At 46.1% G+C, this 15,977-nt stretch overlaps 1 protein-coding gene across 2 annotated transcripts; it reads right to left on the minus strand.

Annotated features, from left to right (window-relative positions):
* Positions 1-1,252: 1,252 nt before the first annotated feature.
* On the minus strand, positions 1,253-13,346 carry LOC101902838 (zinc finger protein 75D). Of its 2 annotated transcripts, none has more exons than XM_059883608.1 (6): positions 12,822-13,346; positions 11,458-11,647; positions 10,668-10,759; positions 10,212-10,338; positions 4,349-4,717; positions 1,253-1,413 (listed from the first exon to the last, which is right to left on the minus strand). In XM_059883608.1, exons 1-5 carry the CDS (start codon positions 13,227-13,229, stop codon positions 4,491-4,493), a joined length of 1,044 nt encoding a protein of 347 aa, XP_059739591.1. In that variant the 5' UTR covers positions 13,230-13,346; the 3' UTR covers positions 1,253-1,413; positions 4,349-4,490. The 2 variants fall into 2 exon arrangements, with proteins under 2 accessions (XP_059739591.1, XP_059739592.1); XM_059883609.1 differs by lacking the exon at positions 1,253-1,413 and adding an exon at positions 1,445-2,806.
* Positions 13,347-15,977: the final 2,631 nt, after the last annotated feature.

Consider the following 15,977-nt stretch of genomic DNA (forward strand, 5'->3'; position numbering starts at 1 on the left):
TCTAATGAGGTGGATGAAACTGGAGCCTATTATACAGAGTGAAGTAAGCCAGAAGGAAAAACACCAATACAGTATACTAACGCATATATATGGAATTTAGAAAGAGGGTAACAATAACCCTGTGTACGAGACAGCAAAAGAGACACTGATGTATAGAACAGTCTTATGGACTCTGTGGGAGAGGGAGAGGGTGGGAAGATCTGGGAGAACGGCATTGAAACATGTAAAATATCATGTATGAAACGAGATGCCAGTCCAGGTTCGATGCACGATACTGGATGCTTGGGGCTAGTGCACTGGGATGACCCAGAGGGATGGTATGGGGAGGGAGGAGGGAGGAGGGTTCAGGATAGGGAACACATGTATACCTGTGGGGGATTCATTTTGATATTTGGCAAAACCAATACAATTATGTAAAGTTTAAAAATAAAATAAAATTTTAAACAAAATAAAAAAAAATAAATTTTCTCAGCTATGTCTTACAATGTTTTAAGTAATTTTTAGTTTGCAGGTCTTATTCATTTTTTATGGGATTTATCCCTAATGTTTTATTCTTTTGAAGGCTATTGTGTATCCAGTTGCTTTCTTAACTTCATTTTTGGAATTTTTGGTGCTAGTATGTACAAGTATAAGCGATATTTTGATGTTGATATTGTGTCCTGTTGGCCTTGCTAAATTTGTTTATGGGTCTAGTGGCTTTTTTGTGTCTGTGCTTTACTTGTTATTTTCTCCATACAGGATGATCTGTGAATAAACAAAGCTTTATTTATTCCTTTCCAATTCAGATGGATTTGTCAGGGTAGGGGGCTTATTCCATTTGCTCAAGCTTCCACTACAACGATGAATGGAAATGGCAAGAGTAGACACCATGCATTGTTCCCAATATTAGGTACATTCTTTCACCATTAAATATTATGTGCACTGAGGTTTTTTATAGACTATTTGCCAGAAGAATGAGTTCCTAACAATTTCAATGTTCTTAAAAGATTTTAACATCATGAATGGGTATTGAATTTCACCAAATCCATTTTTTAAATCTTTTGGAATGATTATGTATTACCCCTTTGTTCTATTAATATGAAGTATAACATTCACTGGTTTCCTGCCATGACCCCACCCAATTATAGCCCTCAGGATGCTCCCCTACCCCAGCTTCTGGCCACCAGAGTAGGGTGAGCTCACCAACAGACCCTCTCCTCCAAGGGGGCACCACACCAGAAACAAGAGGCCTCTGTGTATTTTTTTTATTGAACTCAAATAATTTTTATTAATTTAGATAGACACAAGATTTGTCAACACTGAAAACAAGAACATTTCTCTGACCAGACTGCGCTGACTGGTGGAGAGTTCATCACACACAGAAAAGGGAAAGCTGTCTTATTCAAGTCGGTGATGGCGTAGAACCTCCACTGCCTGAAAAAGAGATTGCAAATAAATAAAGTACACAGAGAGGAGAGGAGCAGAGGCCTAGTGAGGAGATGAGGAAGAGGTGGGAGAGCAGCAGCAGCAGCAGCAGCAAACTACTCAAGATCAAAATGGTAAGAAAAATAGTGGCAGGAGCACGTGCTGAGGACGTGTCCCCGCCCCTCCCACAGCCAATACCTTTGGGGGCGGACAGCCCCAGCCAGAGCCCCATGGGGAGGGGGGATTCTCTGCAGGTGATGATGGGTCTCTGAGCCTGGGGCCCCTGAATCTCTAACATACTTTCTCCACTTTAGGAAGCGGCCTCCCAGGGCCCAGGCAGCTCCAACAGAGCTGGGAGCCCGGGGAGGACAGGATGCCCGTCCCCCAGAGCACACCCACTAAACAGCTCAGCACCTTCTGCAACCCACAGCCACTCATGTGTGCATAAACACTCACACACATGCATTCACACATGCACACTGACATGTATATTCATACCTGCACACCCATACCTTCACACACACACACATCCGTGAACTCATCTGCACTCATACCCATACACTCATCCACATAACACCCACACACACATCCCCACGCTCACACACTCAAGCCCTCATGCATGAACATGCAAATTCACACACACATCCCCACACTCACACATGCACTCAACATGCGCAGTCACACACACATTCACACACAGGCACGCACATATTAAGTAAAGACTCTCCCTAGTGCCCTCCCCAGGTCCTCTCAGGCTGGCCCAGGAAGAGGCTGCGGCTGGGGATCCAGTCACCCAGAGGGTGAGATCCAAACTTGAAAAGGGCACAGTTACACAGCAGCCCCAAGGAGGCCCCTGGTCCTCCGCTCCTCTCCTCCCCTGCAGCCCATGTCACAGTCTCTCAGAACTCCAGGGATGCAATCTAAAGGCTGGCAGTCTCCCAGAAGTGGTCCTGGAGGGACACAGTTGGGGTGGAGGAGGGGCCACCAGGACCAGGGCTTTCCAGGCAACTTGGCACAAGGGAGGAAGCCATCAGCGCCCTTCCGTCTGTGGGAATCTGCGGGGCGCATGTGGTAGCCCGGATGCAGCCTCAGGCCTCGGGGTGAGGCAGGCAGAGCTCTTCAGCCGGGCCCTGGGTGGCTGAGAAGGGCACATGGTGTGAGGCTCAGCCCCTCTGTCCCAGGGGCAACCAGGCTGCTGTGGTTCTTAGTCCCAGCAACTGAGGACCAGGACCGCAAGCAATCAGTGAGGGGGCAGATGTGGATATGGGATGGGGGTGAGGGCCAGGGCCTCTCCCGGCTCCCCTCAGTGCCGCTCCTGGTGCACCAGTCAGCAGCACAGCCAGGACCGCTGCAGGCCCATCCAGAGCAGATGCTCCTGTGTGATCCTAGCAGGAGGGGCAGCCTGGAGACAGAGACATGGGGTCATGCGTGGGTCTCAGCTCCACCCCACCCACTTGTATCCCTTCCCTCCTATTACACTCGGCCCCAGGAGCCAGCCAACACCCCCACCCAAACTGAGAGACCTGTGCCACTCGACACCAAGGAACCCCTGGTTAAGCCTTGCGTGGGGCTTGGGTTGGGGTGGGGAGGTTTGTGTGTAAGGACCTTGCTCCCAAAGGGGGTTCTGAGACTCATCTCTCCTGTGACCGTATCAGCTCAGACTGTCCCCCAGTTCTTGCCTGTGACTTGCTCTCACCTTCCATGCCACGGGCCTCCCTCTCTCTCTAGATCTCTTGGGAGCCTGTGCTCCCCTCCCTCATCCTACTGTGCCAGGTCTCCCAGAGACTGGGGGGCAGGTAGGCAGTGCAGACCCAGAGGCAGGTTCAGCTCCCCCACTTCTGATCTATGTGACAAGGGCAAATGTCTCCCTTCCCAGAGCCCAGCAGGGGGGAGAACCTGCTCCACCAGAGTGTCTCTAGCTCCATCCTTCCTCCCTCATGCCAGTACTGGATCACCAGGCCACCTCTCCCCTCGAGCTCTCCACCTGGAAGGCCCTGCCTCTCCTCGAGGGGTCAGGCCCTTCTCTTGGGTGCTCCCCAGGCAACTCTAGGGTCAGGGGTGCCCCAGGCAGGGATTTGACTCTCTGGACAAAACCACGGAAGGGGCGGTTCACTTTCTATAAAACCAGTTCCTGCAAGACAAACATGGGGACTTAAGAGTTGCCACTTCACCCAGAGATGTCCCCGTCTCCCCAGTTCTTGCCTACCCTACAAGCCTCTTCTCCATCTGCTCTCCCATCCCAGCCTGACAGCTGCCCTCCACTCAAGGAGACCCCCACTTTCCTAAATCCCTTTGGGACACAGGGGCTGCTGGAGGCTGTCCAGGACTGGAGCAGTGCATTCTGTGGCACCAGGAGGGCACTGATAGGAGGTGGAGGGAGCGTGGCTGAGATGGGGCAGGGCTGGGAGGAACACATCTTTCCCACTCTTCCCTGTCCCCTGATGCAAAGCTTTGGAGGGTGGAGAGGAGCAAGATAGACAGCAGGAGCAGGCAGAGAGCAGTCCCAGAGACCCGCCAGGAGGAAGTCTTGTGAAGGGCTGAGAAAGAGACAGACCTGGGCTTGGGCCAAGAACACAACCATCCATCCAGGCTGCCTCTCGAGGGGTGGAGGACAAGCGGGCCAGCATCCGCTCTCTTCTAGGGCTTTCTCAGGGCCTCTCCAGGGCCATTTCCCTCCATTTCCCCGTGTTCAGGTGACATTACCAGGGCCATGGGCCGAGGTGATGGGCTGACCCTCGGAGATGCCCAGAAGTCGCCTCTCGTCCCCAGGTTGTAAATATGACAAGGTTGTCCAGAGGGCCTGCGTGCACCCTGCCTTGCTCGGCAGCTTTCCAGGCTGGCTTCCACGGGTCCCTTCCTCCCCCAAGCCACCTAGGGGCTGGATATGTAGATGCCATGGCAACAGCCTCCCTCCAGCCCGCAAGTCCAACCTCTGGCCTCCTACCTTTTCGGTCAGGGTCAATCATTCATGTTTCTAATGAAGAATTTCCTCCTTCTGCTCCCTCCTTCGTCTAAAGTGAAACAACAGGTTGGCTACTCTCAGATAATTTCCTTGAGTTTCATGGAAAGGGCCCGTTTTGAGAGTTTCAGTGCAGTTCGTCACCAGGCACGAAGTGGCTGGCGAGAGCTGGGGCTTCGGGACTGCGAGGTCGTTTCCGTACCCTGCATGTATCACCGTGATTTTCATTGCCCACTGTTGTCTCAGCATCTTTCATTGCGGCCTTTCCTAATACTTCGCATCCTGATGGTTGTATCTCTAATGTAGGAAGAGATACAGGTGGGTCATTTCCAGTGTCATTTTTGAGCTTTAACCCTGTTGGAATAAACAGAAGAATCAGCCATCTGTTTCCCAGAACAAGAAAACTGTCAGCATGGAAGAAAAATCAATGCTGACAGCTTTTTAAAAATACAGGAACAAGGGATTTTGGGTCTAATCTGGACAAAATGGCACAGACCCATTTTTCCCTGGTCTTCCTTTCTGGGCACAACTACATATCCATTTAAGAATGCAAGATACAATGAACAGAGAATTCTATAAAGTGGTAAGAGGAAGGCAAAATGGTTTGGGACTCCAGAACTAGAAGAGTAACACAGTAGGTATCTTACATCCCCACATCCCAAAATGTAGGCAACCCAGATCTCGTGTTTTCCAAATCTCACCTGAGCAACAGAAGGCTACCTGAATAGGCTCACTCCATCCACAGTCGGAAACGGGAAACCGTCTGACAACATCAGAACTCCAATCGGAGACATCAGATTTGTCATGCAGAACTAGCAAGATGGACCTAGCTAACCAGCCACTAGCAGCTGGCCCCAGGAAGCCTCTTCATCCCTACGGGTCAGAGGTTCCCACTGAGAGACACTCCAGCCTAAGTAAAGATCTTCCTCATTCCTCACTCTCTGGCAGCATGAGCAGGAGCACATGGGAATCCCAGCAGTACCACATAAATCGAGGAGACCAAAATAATACCATAAAGGCTCTGAAAATTAAGCTGTCACTAGACACATATTCCACAAAGTAGAAAAGAACTTACATGCTAAACTAAAACAGAGTGACTGCCCATTAAAATATTTAAATAGGACTCAGACTCTCCTAACATAATAGGCAAAATGATCAGGATACAAAAAAACAGATCACAAATCACATAGAACACCTAGAACCAAAAAAAAAAAAAAAACACAAAACACAACTTGAGTGAGAAAAAGCAATCTGACAAAAATGGAATCAGATTGGTAATCAAAACCACAAAGGCAACAGAAAAATTTTAAATATATGGGGACAAATGGAAATATACTTCTTAATAATTCATGATTCAAAGAGAAAGTCTCAAGGGAAATTTAAAAATACATACTTAAATGAAAATGAAATTATATAATATAATCAAAATATGTGGAATGCAGCTATAGGAATGCTCAGAGGAAAATGTATAGCCCTAAAGGCACACAACAGAAAAGAGGAAAGCTCTCAAATAAATAATCTACGTTTCTACCTCAAGAAACTAGAATAAAAGGAAAATAAAAATTGAAGGAATAATAAAGATCACAGCAAAAATTAAACAAAAAACTTGCTCCTCAAAAAATTAATAGAACTGATAAACCTGTATTAACTTAGGCAAAAATTAAAGAAGATGCAAACCATCCATATCAGGAAGGAACTGGGTCTATCACTACACGTTCTGCAGCAATTAAAGAGATAATAAGGGAATACTATCAGCAACTTATGTTCACAAATGTTAAAAGTTAGGGGGAAATGGGTAAATTTCTCAAAATCTACAAACTACCAGAATTCAACCAGTGTGAAATAGATAATCTGAATAGCACTCTGAAAATTAAAACTTGAACTCATAATTAAAAAGCTGCCAAAACAGACATCTCCAGATTCATATAGTGTTACTGGAGCATTCTACAAAGTATCTATACAATTAACACCACTTTTATATCATCTCTTCCAGAAAACAAGAACTATTACCCAAATCATTTCATAAGGCCAGTAATTACCCTGATAACAAAATCACACAAAGACAGTACTCAGAAGGAAAACTACAGACTAACATCTCCCATGAACTTCAACACGAAAATCCTCAAAATATTGGCAAGCTGAATGTAACAGTATGTAAGCATTATATACCGTGATCAAGTAGGATTTCCATATTTGAAATCAACCAACATAACCCACCATATATCAACGAGCTTTGAAAGATCATAATCCCATTGACTGACACAGAAAAGTATTTGACAAACCCTACATCCATTAACGATAAAAAAAACTCAAGAGAGACTTCCCTGGTGGACCAGTGGCTAAGACTCCACATTCCCAATACAAGCGGCCCAGGTTCAATTCCTGGTCAGGGAACTAGATACCGAAAGGACGCAACGAAGAATTTGTATGCCACAACTAAGAGTTCACACACTTCAACTAAAGAGATCCCGAGTGCTGCAATGAAGACCCAGCATAGCCAAAAATAAATAAATAAAACCCTAGGAAAGTTAGGAATTATTATCAACCTGATAAAGTATCAATAAAAACCCTGCACGAACATCACATGTAAAAGTGAAAGACATAACGTTTCCATGATAAAACTGAGAAGAAGGCAAGGATGTTTGCTCTCACCATTCGTATTCAACATTGTACCAGAAGTTGGACCTACTGCAACAAGGCAACAAATAAATAAAGAAATAAAAAGCACTGTAGATCATGTGACTATGTATAAAAACCCCAAGAAATTTACCAAAAAACGCCTTCCTAGAACTCATAAGCAAGTTCAGTAGGGTCACAGGATAAAAGAAGAAAACATAAAATTAGAGGCAGACCTATATAAAAACACTGAACATTTGTTTTAACAAAAATTTAAAATAGTACCATTTACAGTTATGCCAATGAAAATTAAATGCTCCTGCATATACTTGGCAAACATGTAGAGGATCTGCACACTGAAAATTATAAAAAGTAGATGAATAACTATACTCTAACAAAAACATAGATAAAATAAATTTTTTTCTCTATCAAAAAGTTGGTGATGGGACTTCCCTGGTGGTCCAGTGGTTAAGAATCCACCTTCCAATGCAGGGGACTCAGGTCTGATCCCTGATTGGGGAACTAAAATCCCACATGCCCCAGGGCAATGAAGCTAGCACCCTGCAACTAGAGAGAGCCCTCGAGCTCTAACTAGGGAAGCCTGCACACCACAGTAAAGACCCAGTGTAGCCAAAACAGGTAAGTAGCAACATTTTTTAAATGATGAAAGAAATCAAAGAAAACCTGAAAAACATACTGTGTTCATTCTTTGGAAAAATCAACACAGTAAAGAGATCATTCCTCCTCAAATTCACATATAGTTTAATGTTATTTCTAGCAAAATTCCAAAAAAGTTTCTTATAGATAAGCGTATTCTAAACTTTACATGGAAAGGGACAGGCCCTAGCATAGCTTAAAATAAAATTGATCCTGACAAAAGAATAAAGTGGGAAGAAAGACTCACACATAACTCGATGGGACAAAACAGATACACAAGTATGCCCAACTGATTTTGACCAAAGTGGAAAAGCAATTCAATGGAGGAAGGCCAGCCTTTTCAATAAACAAGGCTGAAGCAACTGGACCTACACAGGCAAAAACACAAATGAGCTTCAATCTAAATTTCGTATCTTATATAGAATCTACTCAATATGAATCACAGACTTAAATGCAAACTTAAAAAACTTTTAGGAAAAACTTAGAAAATTTTAGGGATCTATGGCTAGCCCTGATAGCAAAAATACAACAGGTAAAAAGAAAAGTGAAAAATTGGGCATCAAAATAAAAAACTTACTCTGTGGAAACCCATGGGAAGAGGATAAAAAGAAAAATATACAGACTTGGGGAAACTACTTGCAAACCATATACGCTAGAAAGCACTACAATCTATACAGGAACTCTCAAAATTCAACAGTTAAAAAACAACCAAATGAAAACCATGGCAAAGGCCATTTCACTGAAGATAATATAAAGATGGCAAATAAGCACATGACAAACTACATCATCATCAGCTATTAGCGAAATGCAAGTCCAAGCCACAATGAGATAACATTACATACTTAACAGAAAGCCAAAAAAAATTTTAAGTGGTAATACTATTAAAAAATGGCAAGAATGTGGAGAAAGGATCACATCCATTGCTGGCTAGGAAGGTCAAATGATGCAGCCACTCTGAAAACCAGTTTAGCATTCACCATCTAATTACCATATGAAACGGCAATTTCACTCTTTCACTCTCTATCCCAGAGAAACGCAAACTTACCATCTCTACACAAAATTCTGTACAGGAATGTTCATGGCAGCTTTATTCACAATAGCCCCAGACTGAAGACAGCAAAAATATCTTTCAATGGTTTATCAATATTACAGAACACTTCTCAGCAGTAAAAATGAATGAACTACTGATACACACAATAACTTAGATGAATTTCCAGGGAATTATTGTGAAGGAGAAAAGTTAATCTCCCAAAGCTGTATTTTTGAAATGACAAAATTTTTAAAAACTGTAAGCAGATCAGTGGTTGGCACAGGTTGGTGACGAGGTAGGGTGTGGGAGGGAAGGGTGTGTTGTTGTATTGATAAAAGGGCAACAGGAAGGATCCTTGTGGTAATGGATCTGCATTGGGGTGGTGAATATACAAACCTCCACGTGATCAAATCTTATATAACTAAATACATACACACCCACCAATGAATACAAGGAAAATGAAAGTATGAATAAGGTCAGTGGACTGTACCCACTTTATTATCCTGGTTGTGACGTCATGTACGTTTGCAAAAGTTATCACTGAGGAAAATGGGTAAAGCGTATACGGGTTCTTTGTGTTACATTTTAAATATGCATGTGAATCTACAAGTCAGTCAATAAAGAGGTTAATTTTTAAAAATATAGAGGAACAAAATCTTAAAATTGTTAAGCCTTTATAAAGGCTCCTATTAAGGAATTTTCTCCTCTTCCTATATGTATGTTTACCTCAAAGAGACTCTCCAAGAATGTCCTCGAACTCTTAGGGACGTTGGGTCTATGGTTCTTGCCCTTGTGCTAAACAGATCACTTTAGGTTTAGGGTGCAATGATAACGCTCTGAGAATAAAACTTGGAGGTCATGGACTGCCATCTAAATTCCAGGCTGTTTTCAGAAAAAGCGAATAACTCTCTATACTTTTATTTACTCCAAACATTTAAATGGGCAGAATCTTAAACTCAGTATCTTCTTTATATTCTACCGTGGCTGTGGCTGGAGGTGCAATGAGGAAGCTAGGAACTAACCCTAAGGACACATGGAAATGTCGTTGGACAGGAGTCCTGTGGTATTCCAGCAGACCTGGTTAGAGATGAGGCGGCGGAGACCAGGATGGTAAGAGCAGAAGAGGTTGAGACGTGGTTGTATTCAGGACCTATTTTGAAGACAGAGTTAAGAGTACTTGCTCCCTGATTGGCTGGGGGGTAGGGGATAACAAAAGGACTGGAAAAAAGGATAACTGAGAGTTTTGGGACCTGAACAACTGGGTAAACTGTGCTTTCTACTGACATGGAAAAGATCTGGCAAGAGTGGGTTTGCAGGGTAGGGCAAGAGTATGATAGATCAAGCAGTCTACTTAGGAGAAAGAGGTGTATTTGTAAAAAGCTCTCCAGGTGATCTGGATCTGCCTTCCCTCTCCCCTCACACCATCAAGCTGAGAACCAACCCACTGCTGGGACACTGGGACACTCTCACAGGTGTGCATTTTCCATGAACTGAGGATGTAACAGATTGCTCAATTGCTGTACAAAGGAAAGGAAGACTCTTTACCTACAGAGGCGACATCCTCATAGAGTTCCTGCATTACATCAAGGTAGAGGGTCTTCTCATCAGGGGTCATTATTTTCCATTCTTCCTCGGAAAAATAGAAGGCCACATCTTCAAATGTCAATGGACTCTAGAGAAGAGAGTAAGTTGTAGTTCAGTACTCGCTACAACAGAAGCCGTCCTATCACTCATTTCTGAATTACATGGGAGGCCAGTTACCAAAAAAGTTAAGAGAAGATTCAAGGGAAAAGGAGTGAGATGACAGGAAAGGTGCCCAAGAGATCAGTACACGGCTTGGGAGGTGCCCAATCCCACAGCGCCAATCCTAGTTGCCTAGGGAACACCCGGGGCTAATGTGCCTCAGAGCATCTGCTGTGTAAGGCAGGATCATGGGCAGCAGAGAAAAGCAGACAAGGCCACATTCAGGCTGCCTGAAAACGCTTGTAAAGTACAGCTCACCTGGGACTTAGGCAAGGTGAGCTTAGATGCCAACTTCCAGCTTGGGGTGCTTTTCTCCTCAGAAAAGGTTGGACTCTCTTCAGCAGGCACAGCTGTGGGGAAGGAGCCAGAAAAAAGAATATATTTTCTGTTTATGAATACCCCAAACCAACTTCTACAGTTTAGGACTCCTTCAGTAAAGACAGCTCACCTTCACGTGTGTGTATGCACACGCAAGCTCACACATGTGCACCAGAAGTGGCCTTCTCATAAATTAGAACCAAAAAGCCACCACTCCATAGAACTGGTTCCCAGTTTTCATTAAATGAAAGGAAATCCACTGCTTTTCCTCTCATTAAAGAAAACGTTCACTGAGCTAGGTAAGCATTAGAGGTGTTTGAAAATTAAAACCTTGGTGGGAAACATGGGAGATTTCTTTTATCACTTTTTTCCTGGTGTACAATTCTCTTCCCATTCTGCCACTGACAGCCCATTTCTGATCCCAATTTCTCCTCTAAATTCTAATGGTGAGACGACCCCCCCCTGCCTTGTCCCTGCTCTACCTTCTTCTCCCCTATCAAATTTCTATAGAGAAAGGTCCACATTGTGAATACCAGGGTTCTGTGGTTTGGATGCTTCTGTACCCCAGAATGGCCTTCACCTTCACCCACCACGGACCTACTATACTCTCACTAGAAACACATCCTAACTGAAAGCATGACTGGGCACCTGAAAAATTCCCACGGAATGCTCCCTGAACCAATTACTATCACAGCTCCCAGGAGAAGATAATTATGATGAAACTCCTCACCTCCTTTATCCACAGGCTGGCTTTCTTTGTGAGTATTCCAGTCCGGATCCTGCAGTACCTGGTATATATTCGAACATTCTTCCTGGAACACACCCATTTGTTGGGGCTCTGCTGGCTTCCACTTAAAGCCTGGGGCCACTGCTGTTCCTCCCAAGAGCGCTGTGTCATTTCCCAGTTGATGGGTTGTGACCTAAAAATAACCCCCATCCTCATTAGAAAAGAGCTTTTGGTTTTGGGGTGGTGATGGAAGAACAAATAAGAGTAGAGTCCAGGTTTGGGGAGCAGTAAGGAAATTTTTAAAAATGAAGAGATATTGCGCCACGATTTTCTCACAAAGAACTGTACACATGATCTGGGAAAATCAGATTAAAATGAGAGAAGCTATGACTTGCTTGCCTCCACACCTCCTTGGACAGTCACAGCTCAGGCCAAGAGCAGGGTAGGGGTAGGCTGCCTGTTCTCTCACTGCCTCCAATCTCTTGCTTTCTAGACTTGGATCCTTGCTTTAGTGGACTTTTATTTTCTAGTTTCCTCTAAAGAATAAGAAAATGAATAAAAGAGGGTTTTCTGTCAGTTGGATTCTCCAATCCTCCCACGTCCAGGGAACAATTTCATGGAGAAAGGGGATGCAGCGGAGGAAAAAATGGGGGAAGAGCTGGATTCAACTTTCCGCCATATACTTCAGGTGTATAAGACACTTGTGCTCCTCAAGGCGGGGCTCTCAAGGAGAAGTATGCTGCCATCTCCCCAGGGCAGACCTGGTTACCCACTCACCAGCAAGGCCAAGGCAAAGCATGAAGGCAGGCCACGGAGATGCTTTTCTCCTGGCCCTGCGATGCGTGTTCTCAGCCCAGAGAGCACCACCCCTCAGCATTCAGATTTTCTCCATTTTACTGTTAGCTTTTTTCTTCTTTCTGATCCTTGTTCCCCTTTTCTCTTTCCATTTCTTCTCTTTCTTTGCAGTCTCCCCAGAAAGGTTTGATTTATACTTTGGCTGCTACCCTCTCCTGCCTTTGACCTTTAAAACCCTGCATTTGGAGGGTTTTTTCTCCCTTCCTAGCATTTTCTTGCCTTTTATTTCTTGGCTGCTAAGTCCTGTCTCCTTGGCCATGCTAGGCCAGGCCCACCACCTTCAATTCACCCTGGCCCTAAAGAGGGCAAAATGCATTTCTTTTTCTAAGGCCAGGAAAAGACTCTCAGGAACTCCCCAACCTGGAAGCTGTCACTGCAAGCCTGTGATTTCAGATTGCACTTAGTTATTCTAAAGGAACAACAGAAGAGTGACTTAATCCATCTCATTCTCCAATTATTGACCCCACTTTCACCCTCTTTCACAGTGTACATGTAAGAATCTTTCTGCTCACCTCATTGCTTATTCCACCACATTCTCTCTGAAAGCGGTCTACCAGGGCCACAGCCTCTTTGACGTTCTGTGGATGATACTTCTGCACCCAGTTCTGGATATGACTGGGCAGAACGTCCAGGAACTGCTCCAGCACCAGCAATTCCAAGATTTGCTCTTTTGAGTGGATCTCTGGCCTCAGCCACTGAGAGCATAATTCCTGCAGTTGGCTGACAGCCTCATACGGTCCAGGTGTGTCATGGTAACAGAATCTCCGGAAGTGCTGGCGAGCACTGTCAGGATGAAGACTGCCCATCTGTGGGCTGGATTTCTTACTCTTATTGGAACTCTCTTTCACAGACCTCTTAGTCCCCTGTAAAACCTCCACATGTGGGTACAAGCATGCAGGCGCCTTCACAGGGCTCATCATTTATTTGCTCTGGGAACAGCTTTTCTTCTATTTGTGACATCCTCCTGGGCCACCTGATAACTGAGGCCTTGTCAGCTTTGTACAAAACCAATGAGTGGATCTTCTCCCCAAGGGGCACTGAGAGAGGGGAGGGAAAAAAAGTACACGTCAAGAAGAAAGGCCACATGACGCACATTTACTTACTTATCAGAGAAGAAGAACAGAAAGTTATCAGAAAAGGAGGAACAGAAAGTAACCGTTCTGCCTCCTCTTAAAATAACTGCCACTCCGTGAAGGCTCAAGACTCAGGACATGTTTCAACCTTTCCTCTGTTACCCAACTTTGAAACAAATATACAACTCTGGAAAGACAAAATGTAGTTCATCACTTTTCTTTAAGGTTGAGGGATGAAAAACTTACATGCATTTGCTAAAAGGAGCTTTGAGGTTAATCCCAATACTTAATCTGTGCACTTCCTGTCCCACCTTTATAAAGGGCGTATTTGACTTTCTCTACATTTTAATAGATTCATTCCAGTTTCTTATCCTCAGTGAGATGAGGGACAACCTGCTCTGTCCCTTCATCTTCTTATGCAGACTGATTCCTTTGCTTCATGGAACATCTAGATTCTCTTTTCCATCATACTAATACTTGAAGGGAAACTGAGACACCCAGATCAGAAAAAAAATTAGAGAAAAAGTAACCTTATTCCTTTCAGCAAGTTTCCCCCACTAAGCTATTAGAAGGCATTAACACTGCTTCTTTAGCACCTCCTGGGAACACATACGAATGTCACAGTGCCCCTTGTTGAGAGAAGGCAAAGGCACCCAACTCCAGTACTCTTGCCTGGAGAATGCCAGGGAGGGGGGAGCCTGGTAGGCTGCCGTCCATGGGGTCTCACAGAGTCGGACACCACTGAAGCGACTTAGCAGCAGCAGCAGCAGAAGCCACTTTCTACCTGTGTATGAAAATCTCTGCTCACTTTACTAGAAAAACTGACAGCTGGCTTTGTTTCCAAGATATCCCAAACGTCACACTCTTAAAAACAAAAACACACACACACACAAACAAACGGAGAAACAGGGACGATTAAGGTTCTTCGGAAACAAGAAAGGTCCTACAAAAGGTAACCCTTGTCTTGACTTGACATTTCCTCAGGGTCATAAGGGATTTATAAGCAAGGCTGACGATGGCCTTGAGAGTCTGATTTTCTCAGAGATGACCCAAGAGAAACAGCAACAAAGCTCTTTCAAGGAAGCCACAGGTGTTCAAAGAAATGGCTCGAGAAGTACAGGGACACTGCCTGCATTTCTCTGTCAGCAGAAACTAATGCCTTGGAGGCTGAAATGACCTCTTTCTCGGAGCTTCCCTGCTAGCTCAGTTCCGCCTGCAACGAAGGAGACCTCAGTTCGATTCCTAGGCCGGGAAGATCTGCTGGAGAAGGGACAGGCTACCCACTCCAGTATTCTGGGGACTTCCCCCTTGTGGCTCAGGTGGTAAAGAATCCGCCCACAATGTGGGAGACCTAGGTTCGACCCCTGGGTTGGGAAGATCCCTGGAGACGGGAAACGCTACAGTTTCCCCAGTGTTCTGGCCTGGAGAATTCCACGGACTGCATTCGACAAGAGTTGGACACAACTGCGCGACTTCCAAATTCACCAGTAATATGCGCATAAGCCAGCAGAAACGGGCAAGTTTCGCTGGGTGCACTGGTAGGCCTTTCCGCCCTATGGCCCACCTCCACCTTCTGGGTCCAAAGTACCAAAAGCTCTCCACACACCAGCAGCCTCCGAGGCTACTTCAGCAGCAACCCTGGGTTTTGTTTCCACACGGTGTACAAGAGTTTGCTTCCGGAGGTTAGATATGACTGTAGGTGCCTGCCTGAGTACCGGCCTCCTCAAGAACAGTGTCGCTGGGTCTCAGACCCACCCGCCGCCCGGCAAAGAAGCCACAGCGACATCGAGAAGGCCGCCCGCCCCGGCTAACTTCCGCCCTTCCCCCCACCCCCGCTGGCTCGTGAGGTATCTCTAAGGGTACGGCTCGGGATTTCTCGGCGCTCTCCTGACCAAACCCCCAAGGAAAATCAGCTTCTCGATTACCTCCACCCAGCTCTGGCTTCCGTGGACGCCAATTCCTTCTTCCTGGGCTCGGCTATGAAGTCACCACACCTCATGCCGTCGCGGGGAGGCAGGCAGGTCCGGGTTCACGCGCCCCCGGGGGCGGTGCCGGGAAGGCGCGAGGCGCCGGGCGCGCACGGACCTTGGGAGTTGAGTCCCCGGCGTGACCCCTCGAGCGCCTCGAGACCCTACCCCGGCTCGCCATTCTGGGGTCTCGTGCTGTGGGCCGGGCGCCCACTGGAAAAGAAAGGATGGCTTCCGGTGGCTGCGTGATAGCCACGCCTATCACCACTACCCGCCCCCCCAAACCTGCGTAGGCGCGCACACGGGAGACAGGGAAGCCTCCCGCACGTCCGCCCCATCCTGGGGTCAGCCCCGGATGCAGAAAAAAAGGACAGTTCAGGTCACCGAGTCTCGGGCTCACGGGAGTCCTGGCGGCGCCTCGAAGGAGGTTGTCTCCTGCGAGCGTCCGCGATCTCGGACCCCCCGACTTGCCGCGTGTCTTGCGTCCAGATTACTGCCGAATCGCGTTCCAACAGCCGGGGTCTTTTCTAGGAGTTCGCCTGGCTAGGACCCCTATCTCCGAAAGTCATCACTAGGATTGTCCCGGGGACTCGAGTTAAGGAGCTTTGGGTCTCCTGGCCAGACCCTC

The sequence above is a fragment of the Bos taurus genome, chromosome X (genome assembly GCF_002263795.3).
Source record: "Bos taurus isolate L1 Dominette 01449 registration number 42190680 breed Hereford chromosome X, ARS-UCD2.0, whole genome shotgun sequence".
NCBI classification, from domain to species: Eukaryota; Metazoa; Chordata; class Mammalia; order Artiodactyla; family Bovidae; genus Bos; species Bos taurus.